This window comes from Gastrolobium bilobum, unplaced genomic scaffold, assembly GCF_033153095.1.
Source record: "Gastrolobium bilobum isolate Gb01-03AN ecotype WA unplaced genomic scaffold, APGP_CSIRO_Gbil_v1 utg121, whole genome shotgun sequence".
Classification (NCBI taxonomy): Eukaryota; Viridiplantae; Streptophyta; class Magnoliopsida; order Fabales; family Fabaceae; genus Gastrolobium; species Gastrolobium bilobum.
This window is the reverse complement of record NW_026897483.1, coordinates 319,935-346,963: the sequence shown is the minus strand read 5'-3', so window position 1 is coordinate 346,963 and position 27,029 is coordinate 319,935. Positions and strand designations below refer to the sequence as shown.

The following is a 27,029-nucleotide window of genomic DNA, read 5'->3' as shown; positions in this document are numbered from 1 at the left end:
TAAGCCGACTTGCTTCCATTTTTTCTCCTGGCTCCTTTCCTTTTTCCAAATACTCTATAATTGGGCTTCTCCAATCCACCTCTTCGACCATCCACACCACACTCGGAGCTCGAATATTATGTTGTATGATGGTCCTCAAATTTCCTGAGGCTTTAGTGCTCGCCAGCTTTGACAACACATCTGCTCTAATACTATCGTTTCTCTGAATGTGCTCTACTAGGATCTCCTTAAATTCTTTCATCAACTCATGTACCCTTGCCAAATATTTAATCATAATCTCCCCTCGAGCTTGGTATACTCCGCTGATTTGCGAAGTTGCTAATTGGGAATCGCTATACACCTCTAGGAGCTCGGCTCCGAGCTCCTTTGCCAAAACCAAACCGGTAACCATTGCTTCATACTCTGCTTGATTATTACTCGTGGGAAACTCCAACGCCAACGAATGTTCTATGGACACTCCTTCTGGGTTCTCTATTATAACCTCTACCCCATTGCCTCTTTTGTTGGACGACCCGTCCACAAACAACTTCCACCAACCATTTTCTTGCTTCCCTCCGGGTTGTGTCATCTCTACCACGAAATCGGCTAAAGCTTGTGCTTTGATTACGTTGCGCGCTTCAAAATGAATGCCAAATTCAGATAACTCCACTGCCCATGCTACCATCTGACCTGCGAGGTCCGGCTTTTGCAACATTTGCCTTATTAGCTGATTAGTCCGAACAACCACTTGATGACATTGAAAATACTGACGAAGCCTCCTTGCTGTAATCAACAGTGTAAATGCAATTTTCTCTACATGCTGATATCTTGTTTCTGCTCCTTGTAACACCTTGCTTATAAAGTATACCGGTTGTTGTTTCCCATCTTTCCCTTCTCAGACGAGAACTGAACTAACAGCCTCTTGTGAAACAGATAAATATAAGTATAACACTTCACCTGGTTCCTGCTTGCCTAGGATTGGCGGCGAAGCCAACATCTCTTTGAAGCGCTGAAATGCTGTCTCATATTCCTCCGTCCCTGTAAAATTACTTCCCTTCTTTAGAAGTTGAAATAGTGGCAAAGACACCTGTGCAGACTTGGCCAAAAATATGGACAAAGCTGTTACTCGCCCGTTCAACTTTTGGACTTCTTTAATATTCTCTGGGCTTTTCATTTCCATCATTACTCTACACTTGTCCGGGTTAGCTTCAATTCCCCTTTCTGTTAACAGGAAACCCAAAAACTTTCCGGCTGGAACCCCGAAAGCGCACTTACTTGGGTTTAAGCGCATATTATGCTTCCTGACCTGCTCGAACACCTCCTGCAAGTCTTGTAAATGTGTCTTACCATCCCCCGACTTCACAATCATATCATCCATGTATACTTCCAACATTCTACCCATTTGTGCCTTAAACACTTTGTTCATCATCCTCATGTACGTCGCTCCTGCATTCTTTAATACAAATGGCATGACATACACTGCATTATCAGTTATGAACGCTGTTTTTTCTTGATCTTCCTTCCATAACGGTATCTGATTATACTCGGAATATGCATCCATAAATGACAACACTTTGTACCCAGAGGCTCTGTCTACTAAAGGATCAATACTTGGTAAAGGAAATGGGTCTTTAGGACAAACTTTATTCAAGTCTGTATAATCTGTACACATTCTCCACTTCCCATCTGGCTTTCTTATCAGCACTGGGTTGTCTAACCACGTAGCATATTCTATTTCTCTAATAAAACCTGCTTCCAAAAGCTCTTGTGTCTTTTCTTCAATAGCCCTCCTCCTTTCTAAACAAAATCTCTGTTTCTTCTGCGCTACCGGCTTTACTCCTGGGGTCATTTCCAAGCGATGACAAGACAATGCCGGATCCATACCGGGCATATCTGAAGGTTTCCATGCAAACAAATCAATATTCTTTTTCAACAAATCCTTTAAACTCTCTGCCACCTCGGGCTCCAACTCGGACCCATCTTAGTACACTGCTGTGGAGATATCCCTAATTGAACTTCTTCCATTGCACCGGCGGGTTCCGGCCTATTCACCTTGTCCTCCTCCCGAGGATCCATCCCCACCACCATTACTTGTTCTTCTTTCTTTCCTTCTTCTTCTTCTTCTCTTTGTACATTTCCTTCTTTGGCTTGTTGTGGTGGCTCCACAATATTTTTCTCCTTACCTGCTTGTGGAACTTGTAGACTCATATTATAACAACTCCGAGCAACCACTTGGTCCGCCTTTATCGTAGCTACTGACTCATCTTTGGCCACAAATTTCATAGCCAACTGATCAATCGACAAGAAGATTTTAAACTTCTTCATAAATGGCCGCCCCAAGATAACATTGTACGCCGAGCTCAAATCTACTACTGCAAACATCAAAGAGACCGTTTTGTGCGCGGGCGCCTTGCCTAAAGTCATCCTCAATAGGATATATCCCAATGGCTTAATTTTATCTACTGTGAAAGCTAAAAACTCGGCTCCACCTGGCTCCAACTGGTCATAATCCAAATCCATTCTTCTAAACGCATCCAAAAATATAATGTCCACCGAGCTCCCCGGGTCTACCAACATTCTATCAACGCGATAATTTGCTAGCAGACCAGAAATGACTAAAGGATCGTCGTGCTCTGGATCAATTATCTAATCATCCAGGTCATCAAAACCTACTTGTTTGCCTGTCTTCCTTCTTTCTTCCTTAAAACGCGGCTTAACTGAAATGGCCATGCACATCTTTAAATGCTTTTTCCGAGCTATAGTACATACGTGACCCAACTGGACCGGATTGGGAGATGTTTGCTTTTGTTGTGGAATCTTGTATGCCTCTTGTCCTCTTCCTCCTGGTGGACTCCGACTACGGTATGGTCGTCGGGATTTGTCCTCATTGCTACCATCTACATCTCTTATCACGTACTTCTGTAACTTTCCTTCTTTGATCAACCGTTCAATGACGTTCTGTAAATTAAAACAGTCGTTTGTATAATGCCCGTACCCACAATGGAATTCACACCATCTGGTTTTGTCTGGAAACTTTGACTGAATGGGTGGCGGCCTTGGGACATTTCTCATTTCTGCCGACGTTACTTCTTTAAATATCTGAGCTCTAGACGTGTTCAAAGGTGTGAACTCCCTCCGATATGGATCTCTGAAACTTTCTCCGACTAGACGAGGTCGTCGCTCTTCAAACTGCCCTCTTCCTGCTGGTCTCTCCGGCCTCCGACTTTGACTTGCTTCCTGAAAACCTTGCTCAATTTGCTTTTGAGAAGATTTAAATTCTTCCAAATCAATATACTTTCTGATTCTTTCTAGCAAATCTTTTTTTGTTGCCGGAGACTTTTTGGCTAACGAGTTGGCAATTCCTCCGGGTTGTAATCCAGTAGTGAACAACAACAGATACGTCTGATTTTCTAAATCCTTAACTTGTCTTGCTTCTGCCTGAAAACGTTCATAATAATCTCGCAACTTTTCTCCGGGCTTTTGTCTTACTGTGCACAAATTATGCGTTATTTTAGGCTGGGGTTCGCAATGAGCAAACTGTTGCACGAACCGTTGTGATAAGGCCACCCAAATTTCGATGGAGTTATCTGGTAAAGCCGTAAACTACTCCAAAGCCTGTTTTCTCAAAAACACAGGAAATGTTCGACACAACAATGAATCTGATTCGCCACACAAGGACATTGCTGCCCGGAACACTGTCACGAACTCCTTTGGGTCTGAACTTCCATCATACGCCTTCATGTCACTTGGTTGCTTAAACCAAACCGGGATTGGTTCTGCTCTAATGGGGGGCGCCGGAATCCCCAGTTGAGCTCATCCGAGTTGTCTATTCGAAACGGGTACATCCTGCTCCCTATTGGCTATTTGTCTATTTCCATAATGAGGACCCAAGCCTTCTTCCTGCCCTGGTCCGTAATGCTGATAATCCCAATTTGCTTGTCGCCTTCCATTTCCTTGACTTTGATCTCTACCCCAGTAATGATACTCGGTATCGTCTCGTGGAACTTCACCTCTACGATTGCCATAACTTCTTCCTCCTTCCGGCCTCCACCTTTGATAAGTTTCTTCATATCGACCTCTGTTTACCTTTCGTTCATCTCGTCGAGTATAATCTTGACGGGCTCCTAAATACTGCTCTTCCTCCCATATCACCTCTTCTTCCACCTGTTCATCTTCTCTATTTTGATATTGCCTAGCCCGGCCCGTTCTCCGGGCATAATCCTCAGGTATCCTCTCTCCTATCCGCGGATTTGTTCCTCGTCTTTCGCCTTGATAGCCTCCCCTTTCTGGAGAACCCCTTGACTCTTGACAAAGTTGTCCTCTCCTCCCTTCATTTATTCTATTTTCCCTCACCGTTGGAGGTGATAAAGGAATATAGCTAGGAAGAGGAGACAAAGAATCTCCTCCTCTGTTGGGTGATTGCTGCTCATTCTCTACAGGATTCCTTTCCTCTGCTCCACGTCTCCTTTGCCCTGCTTCTAGATGTTGCCTATTCCTGATATCCTCCACTAACTGAATCAAAGCTTCTCCAATGGTGTCCAGAGACCGACTCCTTCCACTGGATCGGAAAGAATCTTCCTCTCCTAGGTATCCTCTGTCGTCTTCCGTTCCCTCATCATGGTAATTGCTTGCGATGACTCAAGAAAATGCGTAGGAATCTTTTTACCTATTCCCACAGACGGCGCCAAATGTTCTGTATGAACATTAGTATGATTATTGTATGGTTCTTATTCTCCTTTCGTTAGTTATGGTCTTTGGTATATATAACATTTCCATAGGTAGTTATTGTGAACGTGGGTAGTTATAGAAACCCATCATGTAATCGTGGTAGGGCCACTTTGGGTTATAGTATTTTGGACGGCTTCCCTTCCGGGTAAAATCTCATCCGGGTTCTATCAACTCTTCTCCTTGACTATTGATACCCGGATGTATAAACCCGGAACAGTACCTATAATTACTCATATATTTGTTTTGTTTTTTAAATGAATTTAGAGTTTGATTTTAAGAAGTTAGGAAAATACAAGTTTATTTCAAGGCATTCCTCTTTTTTCAATAAAGTGGAACTGGAACTGGAACTGGAACGAGGAGAAATTGGGGAGTATAGAGATGGAAAATAATGAATTAAATTCATTTTAATGTCTTCTCTGTACATGAAATATGATAATTGATACGATTGTTCAAATTTCAATATAAATGAAAAATAACACTTAGATTTTTTGTTTTTGAGGGAAAAAGAAGAGGGTGAGCAAGCAAAAAATACTAAGGAGGTGTTTGGTTCAGGTGAAATTTTTTTTACTAGGGAAATATAATTACTAGGGATCTGCAGGAAAAGTGAGTTAGATAGAAAAGTTTTAAAAAAGTTGTTTGGTTGGGCAAAATTTTACCAGGAAAATTTGAGTGAAATCTCAAATGTGTGTTTGGTTGAAAATAAAATATTGATAGGAAAACTTATTGAAATTACAAAAGTATCCTTTTAAAAATAAACCTATAGGACCAATTATCCTTTTCACATGTGAGGGTAATTGTGTCACTCATTTGTATCACTTTTCATTTATCCGATTTTCAAAAACAAATACCACCTTGTATGATGCATTCTGGAACCGTCTTTTTATTGCTTTTTACATGCAAAATATGATAGATAAGCAACTCACTTTGATAGGTAAAATTGAAGAAATCAATGAACCAAACATGGACAATTAAATATGTGGGAATCACTTTGCTGGGAAAGAGTTTAAAACTCTTGAACCAAACACCACCTAAGTCATCATTGTTGATTTAGCCATAGAAAGTATTTGAAAAGTCTCTCTGGAAGGTATGCCACTTTAACTAATTAATAGAAAAACTGAAACAAAATGATAGAGAGAGAAATCAAAAGGAACGAGAGACGCTGAGAATTTTTTTCTGCTTTTGAAGCAGGAATTATTTGCCTTATACGAAAAGGATAATGACTTGTTTGGATAGACTTTTTCTCTCTTGAAAAATTGCTTTCTCACTATAAATTTGTTTGAATGTCTGTTTAAAAAAAATAATAAAAAAAATTAAAAACTTATTTTTTTGAAAGTTAAAAATTTTAACTTCTAAAAATTACAAAAGTCAAAAGTCAATTTTTTTTTTCAAAAACTATATTTTTTAAAAATCTAATAGCTTTAACTTTTGTAAAAAAACAAACACTTCTAAAATAAACAAGGCATAAAAATTTCTTTTTTAAAAAGGCCAAACAAATGAACTTTAAAACCACGTCCACAGCACAGGAAAGAAGAGAAAAAGTTAATTACAAATATTTCCACAAAACTTTCAAATTTGAAATTTTTTTAATATTACAAACAAGCTTTAGACCCCAAAAAAGAATTAGGAATACTTAAGAATTTCTGGGTCTTTTTTTTCTAGTTCATCAGTCTTTTGGTTTTTTAGATGTATAAATTCAATGCGAGTAAACGGCTTCTGTATTTGATAGTTCATTGTATATAGTATTTATTGATTAAAAGTTTATATATATTAAGGTTCATGTAATTAGTTCTCAATAGCTAGGTCATGTATAGGACCTATAAAATAAAAATTACCCTTCTATTTATAGTTTGAGTTTAAGAATTAAGTAAAATAAAATTATATTCCGAACTTTTCCTCTTCCTCCAACACAGTGAGGCCAGTAAAATGCATAATATTGACATGGAATCTCAAGTTCATGGTTGTCTATTACAACTTTACCTGTTTCTCCAAAAGCTCATTTTCTTTTCTCAGGATCAGCTCCTGTTTGAAGCGGCAAAAAAAGGAAAAAGAAAAAACCGTTAACAAACCATAATTAATCTCTGATCCATGGCTTATCATCCAGCATGTAGTTTTATATTTAGACAAAAACGAAAAGCGCAATTGTCTCAATGCATACGAATGTGTGGAAAGCAAATAAAGTAAATGGTTTAGAATTTCTAGCTTGAACTTCTCTCGAATAAATAGCCTGTTAAATGTCCTTTTGTCTCTTTGGTGTCGGTATCCAATTTTTAGAATTGTACCTTCTTTATTATGCATCAAGATGCTCGAACTTCTCAAGCCTTTTCAATTTTCTGTTGTATAAAAAGATTTTTCTTCTTCCTCTTGGTGTTAGGGTTTTGAAAGTGATAGGAAAGGAAAATCAAAAGATAGAGACATAAGAACAGAGAATGAAGAGAATAATTAAGGAGAAAGAATGACGTATCTGCATCAGGAACTGCAGAAGAACTAGGAGATACCCTCCTCCAAGAGTCTCTTCCTATTACTGAACTACTACTATGCTATTACTTATGAGGGTGAATGAATATTTCTTCCTATTACTATTTCCCTATTTAACTGTCTAACCGCATATATCTGAAAATATAACCGGATATCTAACCAATCCAACCCAATTAACCTCACAACGTGTGGACAGCTTCCAAAACTGTCTTCGGAATATCAGCTTTATTCATGAGAATTTGATAGTACCCGTTCGTGAGTCGATCTTTGAAAAATAGGCAGCCCAATATAATTCATCTAATAGCTTCTTTAAATTTCCAAAAATAAAATAAAAATTCTAATAGCTTCTTTACTACAGATATTGGAAATTTATCCAATACTGTGAACGCAAAATAGGCAGCCCAATATAATTCATCTAATAGCTTTATTCATGTCACCGTGAACGCAAAACCACCAACTTTCATCCCACCAATATAATTTATGGCGAATAAAACTAGTAGACAACATGTTAGCGACTACTTTCTCCATTTTGTTCTTGTATAACTGGTGTACGGACAAGGGTGCACATTAATGGGATCTGTACCCGTTATCAGATGACTTTTAACGTCTGTCTGGTGGGTAGGATAATGAGGATTTGATAGGATAGAATAAACTCTTATATCATGATTTTATCCAATGAACCAACAAGATACGTTAAGCTTATTTTGATGACTTATTTTATTTAGTCCGCAATAGAATAAGCTACTCTAAAAGGGGACTCGCGTTAGGATTGGACAGAATAGGATATCAAATGTCACATCTCTCACATTCTAAATGTAGCTCTATGCTCTTTTCCAACAAACTTTATTGGGCACGTGAAGGTTAGCCCTTGCCGCCGACCACCCACCGCCACCGTCGGCGATGACCATTGGCCACCACTATCCATCACCATTGCCACCGGCTATCACCAAGAGCTACCAATCACCACTATTATCACCGGCTACCACAACTCCTAATCAACAGGCACCAACCACCACTACCCACCATCACCACCATCATCAATCAGCCCCCATTATTGCTACCAGTCACAGCTGGCACTGTTACTACCCCCATTGACCACGTCCACCTCTATCACCACCCTAGCCACCAGACACCAATCATCACCATCACCACCACCACTTCTATCAATTAGCCACCACAATTGTCACAAATCACCGTCGACGCTGCCACTACCCACCCCCACTTGCCACAACAACCATAGTTGTTGTCATTGGCCACCCTCACCACAACGTCTGAAATGCATCCTTCCATTTTAAAGAAGGGGCATTTTAGTCTTTTTACAAAAATACCTAATACGTTGCAATTGAAAGGGGTTCATTGACAGAACCCATTTCCTTCTTCTCCTTTTACCCTTTTCACCATTATTTCTTCTCTATACTTGCTTTTTCTTTCTTACAAAAAAAATTCCAAGCACCGTTTTGAAAACTTGATAGAGCTTTAAACTCCTTCCCATTCCTTCCTCTTGGAGGTAGATTTTAGGGGCGAACTTTAGAATTGAGGAAGGTGCTATGAGGAGAAAGGGAGCAACCCACACCTCAAAGATTTGATTTTTCTGACTCCTTGAGGTAAATCCATTATCTAAGGCTTTGACAAAATCTATGCATTTGTATAGGTTTGATTATGGTAGTTGTATTCTTAAGCTTTGAGACTAAAGTTAGGGGGCGTTTGGTACAGGAGAAATTTTTTTTTATCGGAAAACTTTTTTTGCTGAAATATGATGGGAAATATTTTTTCTCAGATAACTTACAAAAATGTGTTTGGTTTACACAAATTTATCCCAGGAATATTTGATTAAGTTTACTTTTTCATTCATTTTTTTTCTCCAGTGTTCATTTCCGCTCAGTTCTCCCTCTCTCTCTTTGTGTGATATTCGACCTTGTTCTTTGCTTTGAGCTTATCCTTGAAACCATATTTTTTTTGTTTTCGTTTTCCATGCTTTACTCTTCACACCATCTACAGCTAGAGCATCTTCTATGTATGATAAGGCATAAAGCATGGCAACATGAGCTCCTTCGATAACAGATGGGACTGTAGTTATTACTTAACAGAATAGCTCTTATTTCAATACACAAATGCAGTGGCTTGAAGGGGGAGGGAGATAATGTATTGTGCTTTATGCTACGTTGTACTGAGCTTCTTCACAAAAGTGAGAGTTAATTTGGTCCTTAATTTTGCTGTTGATTAGTTACTTCCCCGAGTGATGAAAAATTCCAACAAATCTTTGGTAATGTTTTGATGGTGTCTGTACGAAAATTTGCAGAGGAGAACGAAATTCTTGAAACAAATATATTCGGAATTTTTTTAATTTTTTTGTACCAAACATGACATTCCATAAATCCAAAGTGAGCTTTCCCATGTTTTTAAAAAAAAATCTGTGTACCAAACGTCCCCTTAGGGTTTTTATCTATTTCCTTATTATCCTTTGTTATTTTACTCTTAAATAATTTCTAAACCATTGTTAAAATTTTTATGATGCTCAGATTTTGGCTAAAACATAGCTCAGTTGCTTACCCAGAGTCATTAGAAGTGCTTTAGTTAGTTCCTCGAAGCTATGAGTTGATGGTAATTACAATGATATATTTTATTTTTATTTTTATTGTTTAGTAACAAATGCATAGGGGAACAAATATTTTGAAATGTGATTAGCAAATTTATGCATTTTAAAATGGGATTAATATTTCTCATGTTGTAGTAGATAATTTCATCCCCTATATACACATAAAAGTGTGTGAGACCATATAGGAACATGTGAAGAGAAGAGAGAGAAAGAGAATTTGAGGTGTTTTATGTATATTTTGAATAATTTTTAACTGCCATACTCTACATTAGGAATTTGAATTGGTCTTCTTCTAAATTTGAGGTGTTAGCACCGGAATATATCAAACGTCTCCTATACATAATTTGTAAGTATAATGATGAACTCTACCCCATTAGTTAACCAAACAACTATCTTTTCCTTAAATTTTTAGTTTAAAGTAGGGGAGGGTGGGGGAGGTGATCCATCGATATAAGTGGTTATCAAACCTACAAAAAGGGGAAACTCTTGCCAAATGCATACCTTTTTCTTAAGGTTCATTACATACTCCATCATCATTCGCATCTGCATGCAAAATTTCTGAATTAGAATGGTCTTAAATGTAAAAAGGTCGACATATGAGGAACAACTGCATCCTGAATTGGAAATTTAAAATTCGTGGGTTAGACCACAATTGCCATAGGTTAAAAGGAACGGGAAATTCCATCAGATATAGAAGAGAATGAGTATTTATTTTCCAAAAAAAAGAGAATGAGTATTTAAATTAGACCTTTAGTTTACAGCAAAATGAAATTTGGCAAAAAGTTCAACCACAAAATGAGCTTGCAACAAAATGGAGAAACAATAGTAATATGCCATAAATCATCATATAGTTGTTCAAGACGAGCCTCTTATACAAACAGGCTTATATAGAGCACAATTACTAGCTAGAATTGATGGGATCTTCATAGTTGAAACATTTCACGCCTAAAGCAATTGGTACTTTCTAACTGACAGTGATTTGAATAGAGAGAAGGAACCAACTTAAGCAGTTAAGAAATACCCAGATTGATTTCAATATACATATCTCATGCAAGGTACTCATGCAAAAGCCCTTTATCCTTTAAGTAGAGGGAAACTATAAGCTCACCTTATGTTGTACTAAAATTTATTTTATTTTTGTTAAAAATGGAGGTCTTAAATCTGTGGACGGAGGGAAGTTAGGCTAAAGTGCAAGCAAAGCGGTCTGGGAAGAATTAATCTTAGGATGAAGTAGTCCCCAAAGAGATCTGGTGCTACTTGAGTTGAAATTCTTGGGCAACTTAACTTTCATTTAATTATGAAGAATGCAGGGAAATGATTGAATTAGGATTTTATATCTTGCTATGGAATCTACACACCACAAAGCTTAAACTGTTATGTATAGCTAATGAATGTGCTAGCAATAGCAAATTTTTTTGCCAGGGTTTGGTAAAAAATGATTTTTATAAAAATACGACATGGCTTGAAGATTATTTTTGGGCTAAATGGGTAGGCCTAAAAAGACAAGTCAAGAATCAAATTCTTCCGGCAAATGAGTGGGCTGACCTGACCCAAAAAGATGAAATCAGAAACATGTAGGCTAATGGATGTTTTTGTCAGGTTAAACAGGCTTAGCTCGTTTTTGACAAGTTTACTTTTAATAGAAGGGTCAAGAATGAAGCCAATAATATATCTAACAAAAACACTCAAATGTAGGACAAATCTTGGAAAGAACTCGAAAGAGAGGAGATTACATTGAATCTTGTGTTCAGTATGAATGCAAAGAAAATAATAGGTATTTATCAAGTCCACTGATGATCATATTAATCGACACACACTACAAACACAAATCGCAAAACAGAAAGAAGAAAAAAGGAAGAGAGAATATTCACACGTCAATTTATTCTGGTTTATCCAGTATAAGTTACGTCCAGCTTATTTGTACTACTAATTCGTTACAAGTCACTCGATTTACAAGAAAAATATAAATAGAATTAGAAAATCCTAACAGCAACTATTTATGGGGTCAAGTCCAAACTACTAAGAAAAAAAAATTACAATAAGCCAATTACTTTTCTGCTGACCCCAACAACAAGAACTCTCGTCAGCATGCAAAATATGAGTTATACTCAACACAAGTAAGCTACCGCTCTTACTATCACGAGTCACTAAAAACTCTCCTTAGGACTTGGCGCGTGTACAATGTCTATTTTGTCATAAAGACCGATATTGTTCTCCGTAAAGGATTAACTTATTCTGAAGCTTAAATTATTAGGTAGAAGTCCAAGAAAGGATTTATGTTTTTCAACAGTTCTTGACTATACTGACTAAAAATTGTCAACTTGAAATTTTCATCAATCCTCATTCCAGTGAATACCCCTACAGGACTTTTTCATCAATGAATATTCAAATTTCAAATGATGTTTACTATCTAAAGGTGCTTCTTTCGTTTTAAGGAACCAAATCCTAAAGCATAAAGAAGATATACTTACCTCGCATTCTTAGAACAATAGCTTTTTTATTTTTATAGTCAAAGACTCAAAGCTGAACAATGTATTTTACACTTAATGAATTGAAGTTCTTTCCCTGAATAGAGAACAAAACCTTTGCTGATCTGATTTGCGAAAGTGCAGTATGAATCAATTTCTCTAGTTCCGTAAGGTCAGTCACACTGAGATGCTCAAGTTCACAAACACCAAAGCGCCTGCATGCAAAGAAATTCACATCAGTGATTCGCTCATACCTCAACGTTGCAGGAAGATGAATGCAAAGGATTACCTTTTTACCAATTTAGAAAACGCTGCATCAGACCGAATATCTGCAATTTCAAAGCGGAGTTCCGGCTACAAAAAAAAAAAGAAAAAAAAAATAACAATCGTTAAATAATCTATAGCTAGTGATCTGTTTTTCAAAGTATCAGTTCTACATTTGCATTTGATTCAAATAACCCCCTAAAACAACAATTCTATGCAACCTTGCCAATAAATATTGAGTGCTCTCTTCATCCTTGCGATCTTGCAAATATCATGAGATATTTCAGTTCATATATGTTTACATAGAGAACTTTCTAGATGTTCTTATGGAAGCTGTGGTGAGATTTTCATCCTGTCATGTATCTCAAGTTCAATATATCTAGCGTACATGACAAGCTCCGTACCTTTGAGTCTGTACCGCTTGCTCCTAAATGATCCAAGTATTGCCGGAGGACCTTGGCCAAACTGAGTCAAACATTGAGTACATGAAATTTACATTCTAATAGATTGAAATAACTGGAAAATAAAACACATGAAATTCCATAGACATCGGTGCAAGACATAGATTTACAGGTCTTTGTCGGGAAGTTTCTAATAACATGTAAAGAACTATTTCAATCAAAAAGTTTAAACTTGTAAATGATAAATCTGGGTCTCGTTGATTCTTATATCATGATAACCAACCAATTTAACTCAACAGTTAATCTTGCAAGTGACGGGCTTCAACAATTTTATATTATATCTTTCTAACAATTTAGTTAAAAAGATTGTTGGTATGCAGGCAAATATGAGATAACAGAAATTATTAAGAAAGAAATAAAAATTATTAGAAAAATGATGTTAAAATTATTATTGAGAGGTAATTCTGTTCGAAAAAAGTCACTTCAACAATACGTATAGTTCCATTAAATACATAAAAGAAATTAAAACATGCAATAGCACAAAGTTTAAGTATAGTGTACAAAAATATATTAATGCAACAAGAAAACATTCGAGCATAGTGTTAGTTACTCTATCTTTAAGACAATTTGCACTCTTTATGTTGCTGTTGCCCAAGATTCATGGAAAATTATCTCTCAAATCATAGAACGAATTACCTCTGTTCTTGTGGTGACGTGTTCACATAGAACAAACTCAATCTATATCTGACCAATTGCACTGGAGTAGAAGAATACAAATGCAAAGAACGTACAAAAACGAATATAGGGAAAAATCAGTATTCAAAAATTGTGATTCTTCATTTATTTATAAAAAATATAAGGTTACGATTTGAACGGTACTGATTCAAAAACGAAACTACACATTTGTTTCGCGAGGAAACAACGTATCTTTCCGAAATCAAACTTCTTATTAAAAAAAAATTAAATTAAAATTAAATATAACAAAAATATAATATGATTAACTAGTTCATAATTCATAATTTTAATAACACAATCAATTGTAAAGCCAAACAAATTTCAGTCTTTCTATGTAAAATTGCTTGCTAAAATATTTTCATTGAACGACTTTTTTTTATAGTGTTTATTTGTACCTGATCACATAAAATTAGAATCAAAATTGTACATCACTACATATGAACTTAGTAACAAGCTTCAATTCGAGGGAAGAGTGTTAAAATATAAAGGTTATTAGTTATAGGGGTTAATGTTTATCCTTTTACTGCAAATTTTTTTTCTCTCTGTCATATTGAATTTCACTAATTTTTTTTTTATGGGATAGGTTATTCTGCCTATGCCTATCTTTGCCTACCCCTTTCAATAAGGTTCGATTACTATCTCAATCAACGGTCAATATTTGTGATATAAAATAAATCCATTTTTTCCCTTTCTTTCTCCTCACTTCCTCCCACACCCTTTCAATAAGGTTCGATTACTATCTCAATCAACGGTCAATATTTGTGATATAAAATAAATCCATTTTTTCCCTTTCTTTCTCCTCACTTCCTCCCACACCCTTTCTGTCTCCTCCCCTTTCTCTGTTCCTCTGCGATCAAGATCGAAAATAACGAGAAAATCGAAAAAAAAAACACATACCACCATCAATTAAAAAACCTCACTTATTTTCCCTTTCCGTAAACAAAATATCTTCAAATACATACGATCAGGGAGATGAAGTGGAGAATATTCTGTATGGTTATGTGGGAATTGCAGATGACTTGGACAAACTAGATTTCAATGGCAAGAAATGGAGTATGGTAAAGAGCAGGAAGGAAATTGAGGACCTTGATAATGCTCCTGTTAAAACCGAAGAGAGACGATAGATACAATATGTTTGAAGAACTTCTCAGGAATTTCATGGTCCCCTCATGCTAATAAGAATCGAGCGTGCTGTTGAAATCAATAGCGATATATTGATCAATGAGTATGTGTTTTTAATAAGAAACCTCAAACTTATTATTTTTTGTATTTGAAGAGAAAATACAGAAAATAATCGAACGATTAATCTTGAATTTTTTAATCGAACGATATATTGCATTTTTCACAATGATTCCGGGGAAGAGAGGAGACTTGCGTTGGACATTAGATCCGGATGAAATAGAATTATATGAATTATTTTTAATTGATGGTCGAATGTTTTTTTGGTTCGAATTTCTCGTAATTTTTAGTCTTGATCGCAGAGGAAGAGAGAAAGGGGAGGGAGAGAAAAAGTGTGAGACGAAGCGAGGAGAAAGAAAAAAAAAAGAGGTTTATTTTACATCACAGCCGTTATATGAGATTGTACTCGAATGATATTGAAAGAGGTAGGCAAAATAAGAGTAGGCAGAATAACCTATCCTTTTTTTATAGGGAAAAGTTCACCAATGCCCATGTGGTTTGCTTCAGAATCACTTATGCCCCTGTGATTTTTTTTCTATCACATATGCCCCTTGGTTTTTTTATTTTTACAAAGCACAGGGGCATATGTGATAAAAAAAAAATCACATGGACATAAGTGATTCTGAAACAAACCACAGGGACATCGGTGAACTTTTCCTTTTTTTATATAATGGGATCCACTTACTTTATGGATGTTAACAAATTTCACTATTCCGAATTCAACCTTAAAACAAATTTTTAAAATTTGAAATGAAAATATAATTCGCAAACAATGTATATATATGCATTTAACTATGTATTTTCAATGATTCATTTTCTGAAATTTATTGAATAATTGATATAAATAATGATGGACCGACGTGTACAAAACAATTAGGGCATAAGGCATATTTGGATGTTAAATCGCCTAAGTAGTTTGAAAGAGAAAACGCCAAGGAGATTACAAACGTGGCAATGTAATAGAAGAACTCCAAAAACCGTAGGAGACAGATATATATATCATTAAAAAAATTTATTATTTTTACAATCAATTTAATTATTATTGATTTCTATCAATCTAACGGTTATAATTTATTAATAATTAATAATTAATTAATAAGTGTGACCTAATAAATGTTATTAATTCTCAATAAATTATTACTGTTAAATTGACAGAAATCAATAATGATTAAATTAATTATAAGAGTCATAAATTTTTCAGGTAGTAAATGTATCTGTTCCCAAAACCATAATGTATTATAGCTGATACATATCAGGTGCTCATACAGGAAGGGAGCTCTAGTAAGAGGTACGATATGTGTCTTCGTTTATTTGTCTATATAAACAGCATTTTTAATAAAACAACCTTTAATTGGTACGCGACAATTATTCCGTGCAAATCGAAACAAACATTTGTTTGCATCGGTGTTATATGCAATGTCTTTTTTACTCTCTCAACATTATTTTTTCTATTTTTAGGACTTAAACTCAAAGCTCCTTGATAGTTAAATCAAAGATTATTGATTACATACAATGTCTTTATGTACATAACAATTGTTAAGAATGGTGTTGGGTGAAGGTTTTTTTAATGATCTAACATTCTCTTACACAACAGTCTTTTGGGCTTGAAGTGTGAATACTACACAGGGCCATTATTTTATTTAACTTGTGCTTATTTTAATTTCACTTGAAAGTAGCAGCGGTGAGAATAGAACTCGTGATCTTATGATCACAAGTTCTGATATCATGTTAAGAACCATTTCAACTCAAAATTTTAAAATGTTGAGTAAGGGTATTTTTAATTGTGTATATAATTCTTTAACAACAAGCAGTATAAGATTTATTGATGGACCTCTAGCAATCAGAGAAATGATTTTACCTCTCTCTCTCACACACACACATGTATATATATATATAGGTTCATCATTTCTCAAACTACTTGAGATAATTTTATCTCCGTCTACTTAATCATACCCGTACCAAGACGAATCAATGGTAATGAAGGAAGAGAGAAAAAGAAAATCATAACCATTCAAACGTGAATCAATTAATATAAGAAAATAAATAAACAAAATTACGTAGTTTTGGAGTGGCTGGAGATAAATTTATCTCAAGTTGCCGGAGAAATGTTTTTCATTATATATATGGGAAAAGTATTTGTTATAACCTTTCATTCTTTTAAAGAGGTGGGATCTACACCTTTATATTTTTTTGTTCACTCTCTCTCCTCCTTTATCTAACTCTTTCTCTCACTTAAAGTGACACAACTTTATATCCTTTAAAATGATACACATTTTTCCTATATATATATATATATATATATATATATATATAGGTAAAATCATTTCTGCAGCCGCTTTACGTACAACAACGACAGGTGTATAGTTATGATTCCCCACATTTAATACTTTTATCTTTTGTATAGTTATGATTCCCTGCATTTAATGCTTTCACATATATATATGACAAGTATTTGATTGTTGCACATACAACAGCTGCAGAAATATAGAAAATAAATAAATAAAACGACGTAGTTTTGGAATAGCCGGAGATAAACTTATCTCAAACTGCTCGAGAAATGTTTTTCCCTATATATATATATATATATCCCACTAATTAATCAGTTTTCCGTTTCCTTAGAATGTAAAAAGTGGGGGAGAAAAAAAAAAACCGATTAAAAATTCTTTTAAATATTTTTTTAGCTAGGTTGAGACAAAATGATTTTGTTGATAAATTTTATAGCATAAAAAAAAATTGTGTGCTGTTATTATTCTCAACGAAATAATATACGTGCATCATCCAAAATCACTTTTTTAAAAAAAATAAAAATTCATTACTTCCATGTCCTTAACACTAGCAAATACTTTTGGAAATAAAAAAAAATTAATTCAAGTGCAAATTAACGTAAGGATGGTCTAGAATTAGGAGCGTAAATAGGTAAGGCCGACCTAGAGGAGTATTTGACTTAGTTTATATTAGACAAGACTTGACTTATTACAAATAGTAAATTAGAACAAAACTAGGCCTTTAAAAATTTCTATTTATAAAATAGGCCATAAGCTTTTTTATATATGTCGGGAGTATAAACCTAAATGTCGGCCTATATCATATTATTTATTTTAAATAAATTAAATATAATTAATATTTTAATAATTTTGAATAATAAAATAATATTATTTTAGTTATTCTTTTAATTGTTGAATGTTTAATAGGTTTAAACAGGCTAATAAGTTATTACAAAAAAAAAAAAACAGGCTAATAAGTATAGATTAAAACTTTTATGTTTTAAATATATGTAACTTGGAGGCACTGTTGTCAAACCCGGCCCGGGAATCCGGTGAACCGGTCATCAGATCGGTTCGGGTTAAGCATTGGACCGGTCATGCATCGACCCGGTCAAACCCGGTCAAAACCCGGACAAACCCGGCCAAACCCGGTGACCCGGTCGGGTCATGCATTTAAAAAAAAATAAAAAAAAAATTGTTTCATCTTATAAAAAAAATGTAAAACTCATTTTAACAACTTTTTATAATTTTATTTGCTAGTATACTCTTCTACGATGACCTCTTAGTTTTCAATACTAAAGCAATTTGTGGAATAATAAATTAGAGAATGTGACATATGTCATTTTAATGTAGTTGAATTTGAAAAATATGAGTTCAATGTCATTGAGAGGTATGTTTATGGGGATTCTGAGTTGCCATTTAAATTGACATAGTAATTGCATGCACTTTTATTTATTTATGCTTCATTTTTTTAACTTATTTAGTGAACCTTGTTTAATTTATTTTAGATATGGAAGATATAATTGAATTTATATGTTCATATTTTTATATATCTATATATATCCGGGTCAACTGGTCCGACCAGTGACCCAGTACTCCGACCGGGTCAATGCCCGGGTCGGGTTTAACATTACTGCTTGGAGGGTTAGTCCAGACCCTTTATTTTTTAGACAGACTTAACCTATTTAAACCAAAATCTAATCTAAGCTATCTTATTTAGAGCATAATTAAAATGTGTGCAATTTGCTCCAAATATATAAATTAAAAAATTAACACTCATAAGTGATAAGCAATTAAAGTCTGCGCAGCTACGCGTTAAGCTTAAGAGCAGCAACTTGTGCGCAGACCTATCACGTCAACATGCTGCACTAGCCGATATCCGTTGGCGTAGAAGACCAGATCACAAGCTTATCCTTTTCACAAGCGGTTGGCATCCAAATTCAAGCTTCGAAAACAGCGCCCAATGGCACAACTCCATTAGCTAATGAATATTTTTAACGGCACGATTTTGCTAGTTAATCATTTCCTTTTTTAGTTTCCCACACCGACGGAAAACAAAGACACCAAACAAATCAAGTACAGGAAAGGCATAAAATGCAATTAATTTTCAAGCGTGATGTGACGCGATCCCGAGAAGTTGGTTAGCTACTGTGGTACCTCTCAACTCTCAAGTACAGAAGGAAAATCAACCTATGCAAACAAGGTACTCTCTACTGTACTGTACGATTTGTGCGTACCTGTCACCGTTGCAGCACTCGTAGAGCTTCCCGGGGCGAGAGAAGATGACGAGCGCTACCTTCGCATCGCAGAGAACAGACAACTCGCGAGCTTTCTTCATCAATCCCTTCCGCCTCTTCGAGAAAGTTACTAACCGTCTGCTTTTGTCCTCGATTCGCTTCATCTCCACCTTCTTCTTCCCCATTCTTCTTCTTCTCGCCCAAACCCTAGCTTCTTCTTTTCTTTTCAGATTTCTTCTGCTCTGTTCTGTTACCACTTAGCAACAAGAAAATCCTATTCTTATAGGCTTAGCCTGTCCATTCTCCAGTTGACACGTGTCCACTGCCACATCACGTTGTTCAGGCTAGTTTCAATTTTTTTATCAATTCATTCTTTCGTTACATCACTTACATGGTACCGTCCATCTAAACAATATGTAACCAAAATCTAATGTCTCAGAATAATAATAACAATTAATAACAATATAACACGTGCTAAGATCATTGGCACGCAATTCAGGGCAATAAGTGGATGCAAACAACTATTATTATCATTATTATTATTATATTCTAAAAGGACAGATAATAGTGACCGAAGCAAAGAAGTGCAGTTTTATGAAAGCGCGCACACACAGAAGCACCGCTTACATTGTTCCTCATAGTAGAGACTTATAAGTCCATTACACGCCAAAGCAACTTTTTTTTTTTTTTCGATTTAAAATAAAAAAGGAACCGCAAATTTGTTGGTGAAGTGGATCTCATGCCGGAAACACCACTATGGTAACCATCCTGCCATGTAATTACTCATGCTTGGGCCTGCCGTCACCACTGATACTGGATCAGGCTGATAACTGCGCTTCAACAAATCTCATTATTAAAAAAATAATTCTAAAAATGGTTCATGGTTATGCTAATCAAATCAACTATCTCATATGACCCCACAACTATACTAATCATATTCATCACATATGCCACTCCTAAGTCCTAATAAGACATTTAATCCCGATAATAATGGAAATTAAAATTAGTCGCTAATGCAACTGACTTACTAACGAATTATTATGATACGATGGTAACCGTGGTCAAGATTGAGTGAAGAAAGGGTGCATACCCAATTTGTAACGTTGGCTCACACTCCAATGGTTGAAAGATGGCATCACCGTGAGTTTGAGCTGGATGCCGGACATATCCCATGTCTTCAACCCCATGATTCAGTTGGAGTTGATTTATTTGATACCCATCCAACTGCTAAACAGCACATTAAGTCACTTATACCCATCAATTTTCAATATGAAAAATATCAGTTGATCATCAGGGTTTTCAAGATGAATATATATTATCTCAGCAATTGGTTTTGGTCATACATGATTCTTTTCCTTGGTATATATAATTCCATTTGTTGATTTGAAAACAGGGCCTCAGGATTATTTTAAATGTATAAATTATATCCGTGGACCATAGGTTGATGGGTTCTTACCCTTTGTCTGAGAGACCTGTTAGCCTCGCTTAGCAAGTGTTCCTACACAAGTGACATAAATTGGTGAGCAAAACAATATAAACTATTAAAGAGGCCATCATCTAATAGTTTAAATTTTTGGGTGAGATTACAACGATTTTATATATTTCAAGACGTCCCATCACACGATAGCTCACTAGACTTGAAGGGTGGACAATGTACAGGCACCCCTAACTGTGGGAAGAAAGAAATTACACACTAGAAAGAAAGTGGGGGCGGTGAGGATCGAACTCGTGATCTTGTGATCACTGAAGCTCTAATACCATGTAAAGAATCATCTCAACCCAAAACTTAAAGTGTTAGGTGATGGCCTTTTTAAAGCTTAAGCTTTTTTGGGTTCAATTGGTTCTTTATATGGTATCAGAGTCTCGTATCCCGGATTCGATACTCATCGCCCCTCACTTGTGGAATTAAATAAGCACAAGATAAACAAAAATTTGAGCCTATGCAAATTATCTACGCTTCAAGCCCAAATGGCTCTTAGATAAGGGATGTATTAGAGAAATATAAAATAATTAATTTAGCCTCACCCAATGCCTTAAGATTTTTTGGTTGAAGTGACGTTTATCAAAAGAGAAGAAGATAGCAAAAGGTGGCAAACGAAAGCAAAAATTGTTCTCATACCTTACGTTGAAGATCAGAGAGTTGATCGAGCATGAATTGAGTCTGTAGAGGAAACAAATTTACAAAATAAAACACATTGTACTCGTACAATCATATGCAGTCAACTTCCGTTTTCGGTAAGGAGTTCCAATAATTAACACTGTTTTTATTTAGATAATAGGCATTTTGAGATTGATACATTTGTATTTAGAATTACATACCTGAGTCTCTTCACTAATCACTAATGAAAAAAGAAAAACAATTTGCAAGCATATATAAGGTTGGAAACTTAAGTACCCTTGTTGATCTTATTTGCTTCAAGGACGAATCTAGCTGCCTTTCAAGTGACTCGAGCTCTTTGCTGCCTAGAGGGCCAAGATCTTCTCCCATAAGGTTCCTAAGAAGGTAACATTTAAATACATATATCAGTGACTTTGTATCAGCTAATAAATCAGCCATATTTAATGGTACAACAGAGCATCAGTACCTCTGGGACCGTTGTAGGGCTTCATAACGTGCCTTCAGCTTCAAGTATTCCTGTTGACTGCTTAACTCCTACAGTCATGGTAGAAAAGTTTATGCTCTAACATATATAATTAAGGGAAGATATACGAGGTCATACATATATAGCGAATCTTAGAACTTGTTTCTTTGGGACCTGGACAACTACACATGTCATATTAGTTTAATTCTACTTGCACAAGCCTTGTCACACACACACTTCTCACGTATAATAAAATATCTTTTATAATTCATATTCAAGAAATAACTTCTATATGTGAATTATGCACTAAAGGTCATGTCGGGTGTTTCTAATTTTAAATCGTGCCTTAAAACATTATCAACACACGTTCTGAAAGTTACTTTTGTTATTAGAATTTGTACCTAAGCTTCGATTAATTAGCTTACTCTAACGCAATAGAGTATTCACATTTTATTGTTCTTCTTGCAATATCTAATTATACATTGTACTCATTAAAATTACTCTTGTTCCCAAAAGCTTTTGGTTTAAGTCTTGATTCTAATTAGTAGGATATTCTTTTTCTATTTTCCTAATTCCAAAATAGTGATGACACATTTCTTGCAAGCAAAACTCAAAATTATAAGAGCACTGCCTACTCTGCAAAATTGAAAGGGGTTATGTCACAAACATATGGACCTTGGTGCACAAATATTTATCAACTACCAGACTATTGGCTTGGCACATTTAGATCGGAGAAGGAAGTACTTGTGGCACATGATACTGCATCATATAATTAATTTTTTTCTGTTGGTGAATGATTATAAAATTTAAACATAGAGACTCACAGAAAGAAAAAAAGATTGGAGGTTCATGCAATTGTTATAAGTTATTAATGAAAATAAATTCGGGATCCATTATGGAGATATTCATGACAAAAATTAGGTAGAATTGGAGGCTCACCTAAAAGTCTGCATGCATGAATATAGGCACTATATGCATGAATTTAGGAACTAGAATTTATGTAGTTGAATTAAATTAACTTGTGTCCTTTTAATAACTTAAGAACCCCATTTCCTATAAAACGTAAATGTATGGGGCATGATATGCCCAAAAACACCATAATAATTAAGAAAATTCCCCCAAATTCTCTGCCCTCTACGCTTCAATAGTTTAACAATTAATACAACAACAATTGTGAAGCCAAATGTCCAAACTTATCACATTGCTTAAGTATACTACATGAGATGAAACTTATCATCCATCAAAGGTTGTATATTGTAGATATTTTCCAGCCTTCCACTGAATGGGCCTAGATGATACATTATCAATATTTTTGTGTGTAGGCAAATATTTAGTAAGGAACTATTTACAAAAAAAAAAAAAAAAATATTTAGTAAGGAACTCAAAAATGTTGTGAATAATCTTAAAATGTTGAAAACAGCTTAACAAATAAAATAAAAGCAAGGCAAATGACATCATTAAGGTGTTGGACGAGATTTTTTTTTTTTTTTTTCGTTTTTAATTGATACTTTTTCATTAATAATTACAAAAGTATTATATTGTTTTTTTTTTTTACTTCCTAACTTTAAAATTTGTAAAGATTTAATAAAAATATTTTTTAATAAAAATATTTTTTATTGATATTTTTATAATTTATTTTGTAAATTTTAAAAATAAGAAACAGTATAAACAAAATAGAATTTTTATACTTATTATCAAAAGTATATTAACTAAAAATCAAAACAGAAAATAAACCAAATACTATGTTCTTTTATTTTTATATATGTTTCTTTCCAAATACTACAATAAACTAAACTACTTATACTTATATTATGATAGTAGTTTTGTTTAAAGAATATTAAGTTTGCTTAAAAAAAAAACAAATACTTATTTCAAAACTCTGGATTCTAAATCCGTGTAGGCGTGAGGCCAGTTAAACGTTGTAGTTCAGAAAAGTAAATTCAATTATATCAGTCAGAGAATCACAAAAATATAGCTTTTGTTTGCTAAGTAAAAGATATGAATTATAGGATACCAAAAAAAAAAAAGATATGAATTATGTGTTGGAGTCTTTGATAATTGTTCAGTTCTTTTATATATTTTGTAATCATAATATTTGTTTATGATCTCCTTGAAATTCTTCTTCACGCTAGTACTATCTATTAAAGTGAAAATTCTTGACCATTGTTTACATACACAAAAAACCTTGGATCAACCACGACACGGCAATGCTGAACGTATTATAAATCAACTTTAATTCCCCCTTTATAAGTATATAAGTAAATAGTTGCGGCCTGAGGCATCCCAATCCCCTTATAAGTAAAAACACAGAAATAGAAGAAAACAAAGAAATTTCAGCGATTCGAATTAGGCAAGTTAAATGCACAAGCAATGTAATTAAATACGATATATGGGACTATTCACCATTACCAAGGCTTCCCGTGTTGACACATTAGCCTCGGGCGCACCATAGTTACATTTTTGGTACCTCTCTAGCGTTTTGAGCATGCTGCACGTTGATAAAAAAAAATATTAGTATAAATTACATGTCAGAATTTCATACAAACGGATACAAAATAAATTGAGTAAAAGTACATTCTACGAAATTTAAAATTATTGCTGTCAACATTATTTAAGGGCAAATAATGCCATCTCATAAAACATTCTCACTTTAAATTTGCTTAACGTGATAATTGATGTGGTGTTAGAAAATAATATAAATCAATCCAACGGTCATAATTCAGTTGATGCAATAGAGCTGAGTGAATGGGGAAGAACTTCGGTTCGGATACAACCAATACCATCTCTTGAAGAAGGGCATAAGACCTTAATTCTAGATCTTTGACTCGTTGCACACTCAGGATTAGCCTATAGTCGGCTCGAAGAGTTGAAGTTTGTAGGGATACTCGAGGGAACGTATTTGCCTCGAAGAGGGAATTAGGGTTGGATCCAAAAAAAAAAATATATATATATAAACTATTAAAAAACCTTTATCCAACACCTTCAGCTTTAAGTTGGATTGGTTCTTTACATGATTTCAAATAAGCATATTTAAATATCCACGTTTCAAACTCAAATGGGTATCGCTGGTATGATAGAAAATAATATAGTCATTATAAAAGACCTTATTCAACCACTTAAGAGCTAATTGGTTGTTTATAATATAATTGGGTAAAATCCTTTATGTGAAGTAGCACTTTAAAACTCGGAAGAAAACGCAAGGAATCAGATCTGAAAGGACCAGTGTTGTTTCCGAAAGAGAATATACTATAACAGCAAGAAGTAGCAGCATAAGCAAATTAGAAATATTGCCTAAGCCAATCAATAGAAATATCTGTCTATCAAGTGATTTGTAAAACATGTTATGGATGGAGGAGAAGATAGAGGTCATGCTATTTACTCGAAGAGCGTGAGAAAAGACCATTCTGATACTGATTTAACAAAAACAAAATGTCTCAATCATGAAGTGATCAATTGAAAACATCTATTGTCAGCAACATGGAGAAGTAATTAAGCAAGTAAAGCAAGGGTTTGACTCCAAATGGGTGAAAACACCATTTTGCTCTTTGGTCATGGGTTGTGGATCGGAGAAAGCCCCAAGTAATTAAGGGCTTGACCAAAAAAGAAAGCACGCAACCTAAGGCAAAACAGAAAAAGGGGAAAAAAATATAAATATGAAATAAAATAAGCTTAAAATGGCAGAAGAGAAGAACATTACAGATGCAAAGGGGAAAAAAACTATTTAGAAATAGAAGAAACCCTAGGCCCAGAGAAGTAACGGAAATATTTTATTTTATTTTATTTTTTAAGAAAAAAAAAGGCGTATTTGACAGTAAATGAGACATGGGTTACGTTGTTTTGGTGATTTTGAACATTGATCCAAATGGAACAAATAATTGACTATATGCTTGTTTTACCCAACAGCTAATTACACACAAAAGAAGCCTGACCAGAGACTCCAAAATTACTTTTGGGAAACGCTTTTGAACCAGATCTGTTTTAAACGCTGATGAAGCAAAAAAATGGAAATTTCATATGCTGGGATGAGACCCAAAAGAGGGAAAGAAAGAGAAAGCTAAAGGCTTGGCCTTCGGGGAAAATAAAAGTAAAAAAAGAAAATGAGGGGAAAAGGGAAAAATAATAACAAAAATAGAGTGAATACAATACAACAGTGATCTTCTCTTGTTTAATTTATTTTATATATCTGTTTGGGTTTATGGCGTTTCCAGTTGCAGATCTAACAGCAATACGATCGCAGAAACACTCAACCTGCTAAAAACGCCGAGACATTCACAGAAACGGAAAAAACTCAAACTGTGAAAAGAGAAAATCAACTTTTTTCATGTTTTCTCAAACACAAGAAAATAAATGTTATTAATTGATTAATAATAATAACAATAATAATAATAATTCAGAAGCGGGCAAAGGCTAGCTTATAGTAAAAGGAGAGGGAGATTTGGAGATCTTGGAAGCAAAATCAAAGGCATATAAATAAAAAATTATAAGAAGGGAGAGAAAGGTGTGGAGAACAAGAAGTAAGGTCCTGCGGCTCCTTTTTTTGTGCTTGTATTTTTATGTGCTCATAAACACATAGAAAAGGAAGAGAAGATTTTTTATATTTTATATTTTATATTTATATTTTTTGGTTTTAGAAATTTTTTCATCATTTGTTGCATTTTTAGTGAATACCTTGAACTGCTGCAAAACTCGTACAGCTTTCCTCTATTAGAGAAGATGATGAGAGCAACCTCGGCATCGCAAAGAACGGAAAGCTCATAAGCTTTCTTCAAAAGCCCGTTCCTTCGTTTAGCGAAGGTTACTTGCCTGTTGATCTTGTTCTCAATTCTCTTCAACTCCACTCTTCCCCTTCCCATCTCTCTCTCTCTCTCTCTCCTTCACCTTCTCTTTCTTAGACACTCAAATATCCAATCAGAAATTATATATATATAATTAGAATAAAGCCTCTGAATATAGAGATGGTCTCCACTCTCTCGTGCGAGCTATATCTAAAGAACACAAACAAAAATAAAAAACGATATTGTATTCTCCTTCCTTAAGCAAAACAATCTTTATCAAGCCCTAATGCAAACTCCAAAATCAAATCTCTCTTTCTCTCTCTACCTGTCTTTTTCTCTCTGCTAT

At 34.8% G+C, this 27,029-nt stretch overlaps 2 protein-coding genes across 4 annotated transcripts; both read right to left on the bottom strand.

Moving 5' to 3' along the window:
* Positions 1 to 6,672: 6,672 nt before the first annotated feature.
* LOC133307297 (MADS-box protein FLOWERING LOCUS C-like) lies at positions 6,673 to 19,561 on the bottom strand. Its single transcript, XM_061507785.1, has 6 exons — positions 19,327 to 19,561; positions 12,915 to 12,975; positions 12,536 to 12,600; positions 12,362 to 12,461; positions 10,280 to 10,321; positions 6,673 to 6,726 (listed from the first exon to the last, which is right to left on the bottom strand). Exons 1-6 carry the CDS (start codon positions 19,509 to 19,511, stop codon positions 6,673 to 6,675), a joined length of 507 nt encoding a protein of 168 aa, XP_061363769.1. The 5' UTR covers positions 19,512 to 19,561.
* Positions 19,562 to 20,080: 519 nt separating this feature from the next.
* LOC133307300 (MADS-box transcription factor 1-like) lies at positions 20,081 to 26,791 on the bottom strand. 3 transcript variants are annotated; one of them, XM_061507788.1, is made up of 8 exons: positions 26,577 to 26,791; positions 24,312 to 24,396; positions 21,912 to 21,979; positions 21,722 to 21,821; positions 21,446 to 21,487; positions 20,783 to 20,824; positions 20,417 to 20,553; positions 20,081 to 20,156 (listed from the first exon to the last, which is right to left on the bottom strand). In XM_061507788.1, the coding sequence occupies exons 1-8, from the start codon at positions 26,759 to 26,761 to the stop codon at positions 20,081 to 20,083; spliced, it is 735 nt and encodes a 244-aa protein (XP_061363772.1). In that variant the 5' UTR covers positions 26,762 to 26,791. The 3 variants fall into 3 exon arrangements, with proteins under 3 accessions (XP_061363772.1, XP_061363774.1, XP_061363773.1); XM_061507790.1 differs by having other exon boundaries at positions 21,912 to 21,976; XM_061507789.1 differs by lacking the exon at positions 20,783 to 20,824.
* Between the last annotated feature and the right edge of the window lie 238 nt (positions 26,792 to 27,029).

Coding starts and splice junctions, on each gene's coding strand:
- LOC133307297 (XM_061507785.1), bottom strand. CDS start 19,511: ATGGGGAAGAAGAAGGTGGAGATGAAGCGAATCGAGGACAAAAGCAGA. Junction 12,462..12,535: donor TTTTCTAAATTGGTAAAAAG/GTAATCCTTTGC, acceptor CTTTGCATGCAG/GCGCTTTGGTGTTTGTGAAC. Junction 10,322..12,361: donor CGCAAATCAGATCAGCAAAG/GTTTTGTTCTCT, acceptor TTTTGCATGCAG/ATGCGAATGATGATGGAGTA.
- LOC133307300 (XM_061507788.1), bottom strand. CDS start 26,761: ATGGGAAGGGGAAGAGTGGAGTTGAAGAGAATTGAGAACAAGATCAAC. Junction 21,488..21,721: donor AGCAAATAAGATCAACAAGG/GTACTTAAGTTT, acceptor TTTCCTCTACAG/ACTCAATTCATGCTCGATCA. Junction 20,825..21,445: donor TCTCTGATCTTCAACGTAAG/GTATGAGAACAA, acceptor TCACTTGTGTAG/GAACACTTGCTAAGCGAGGC.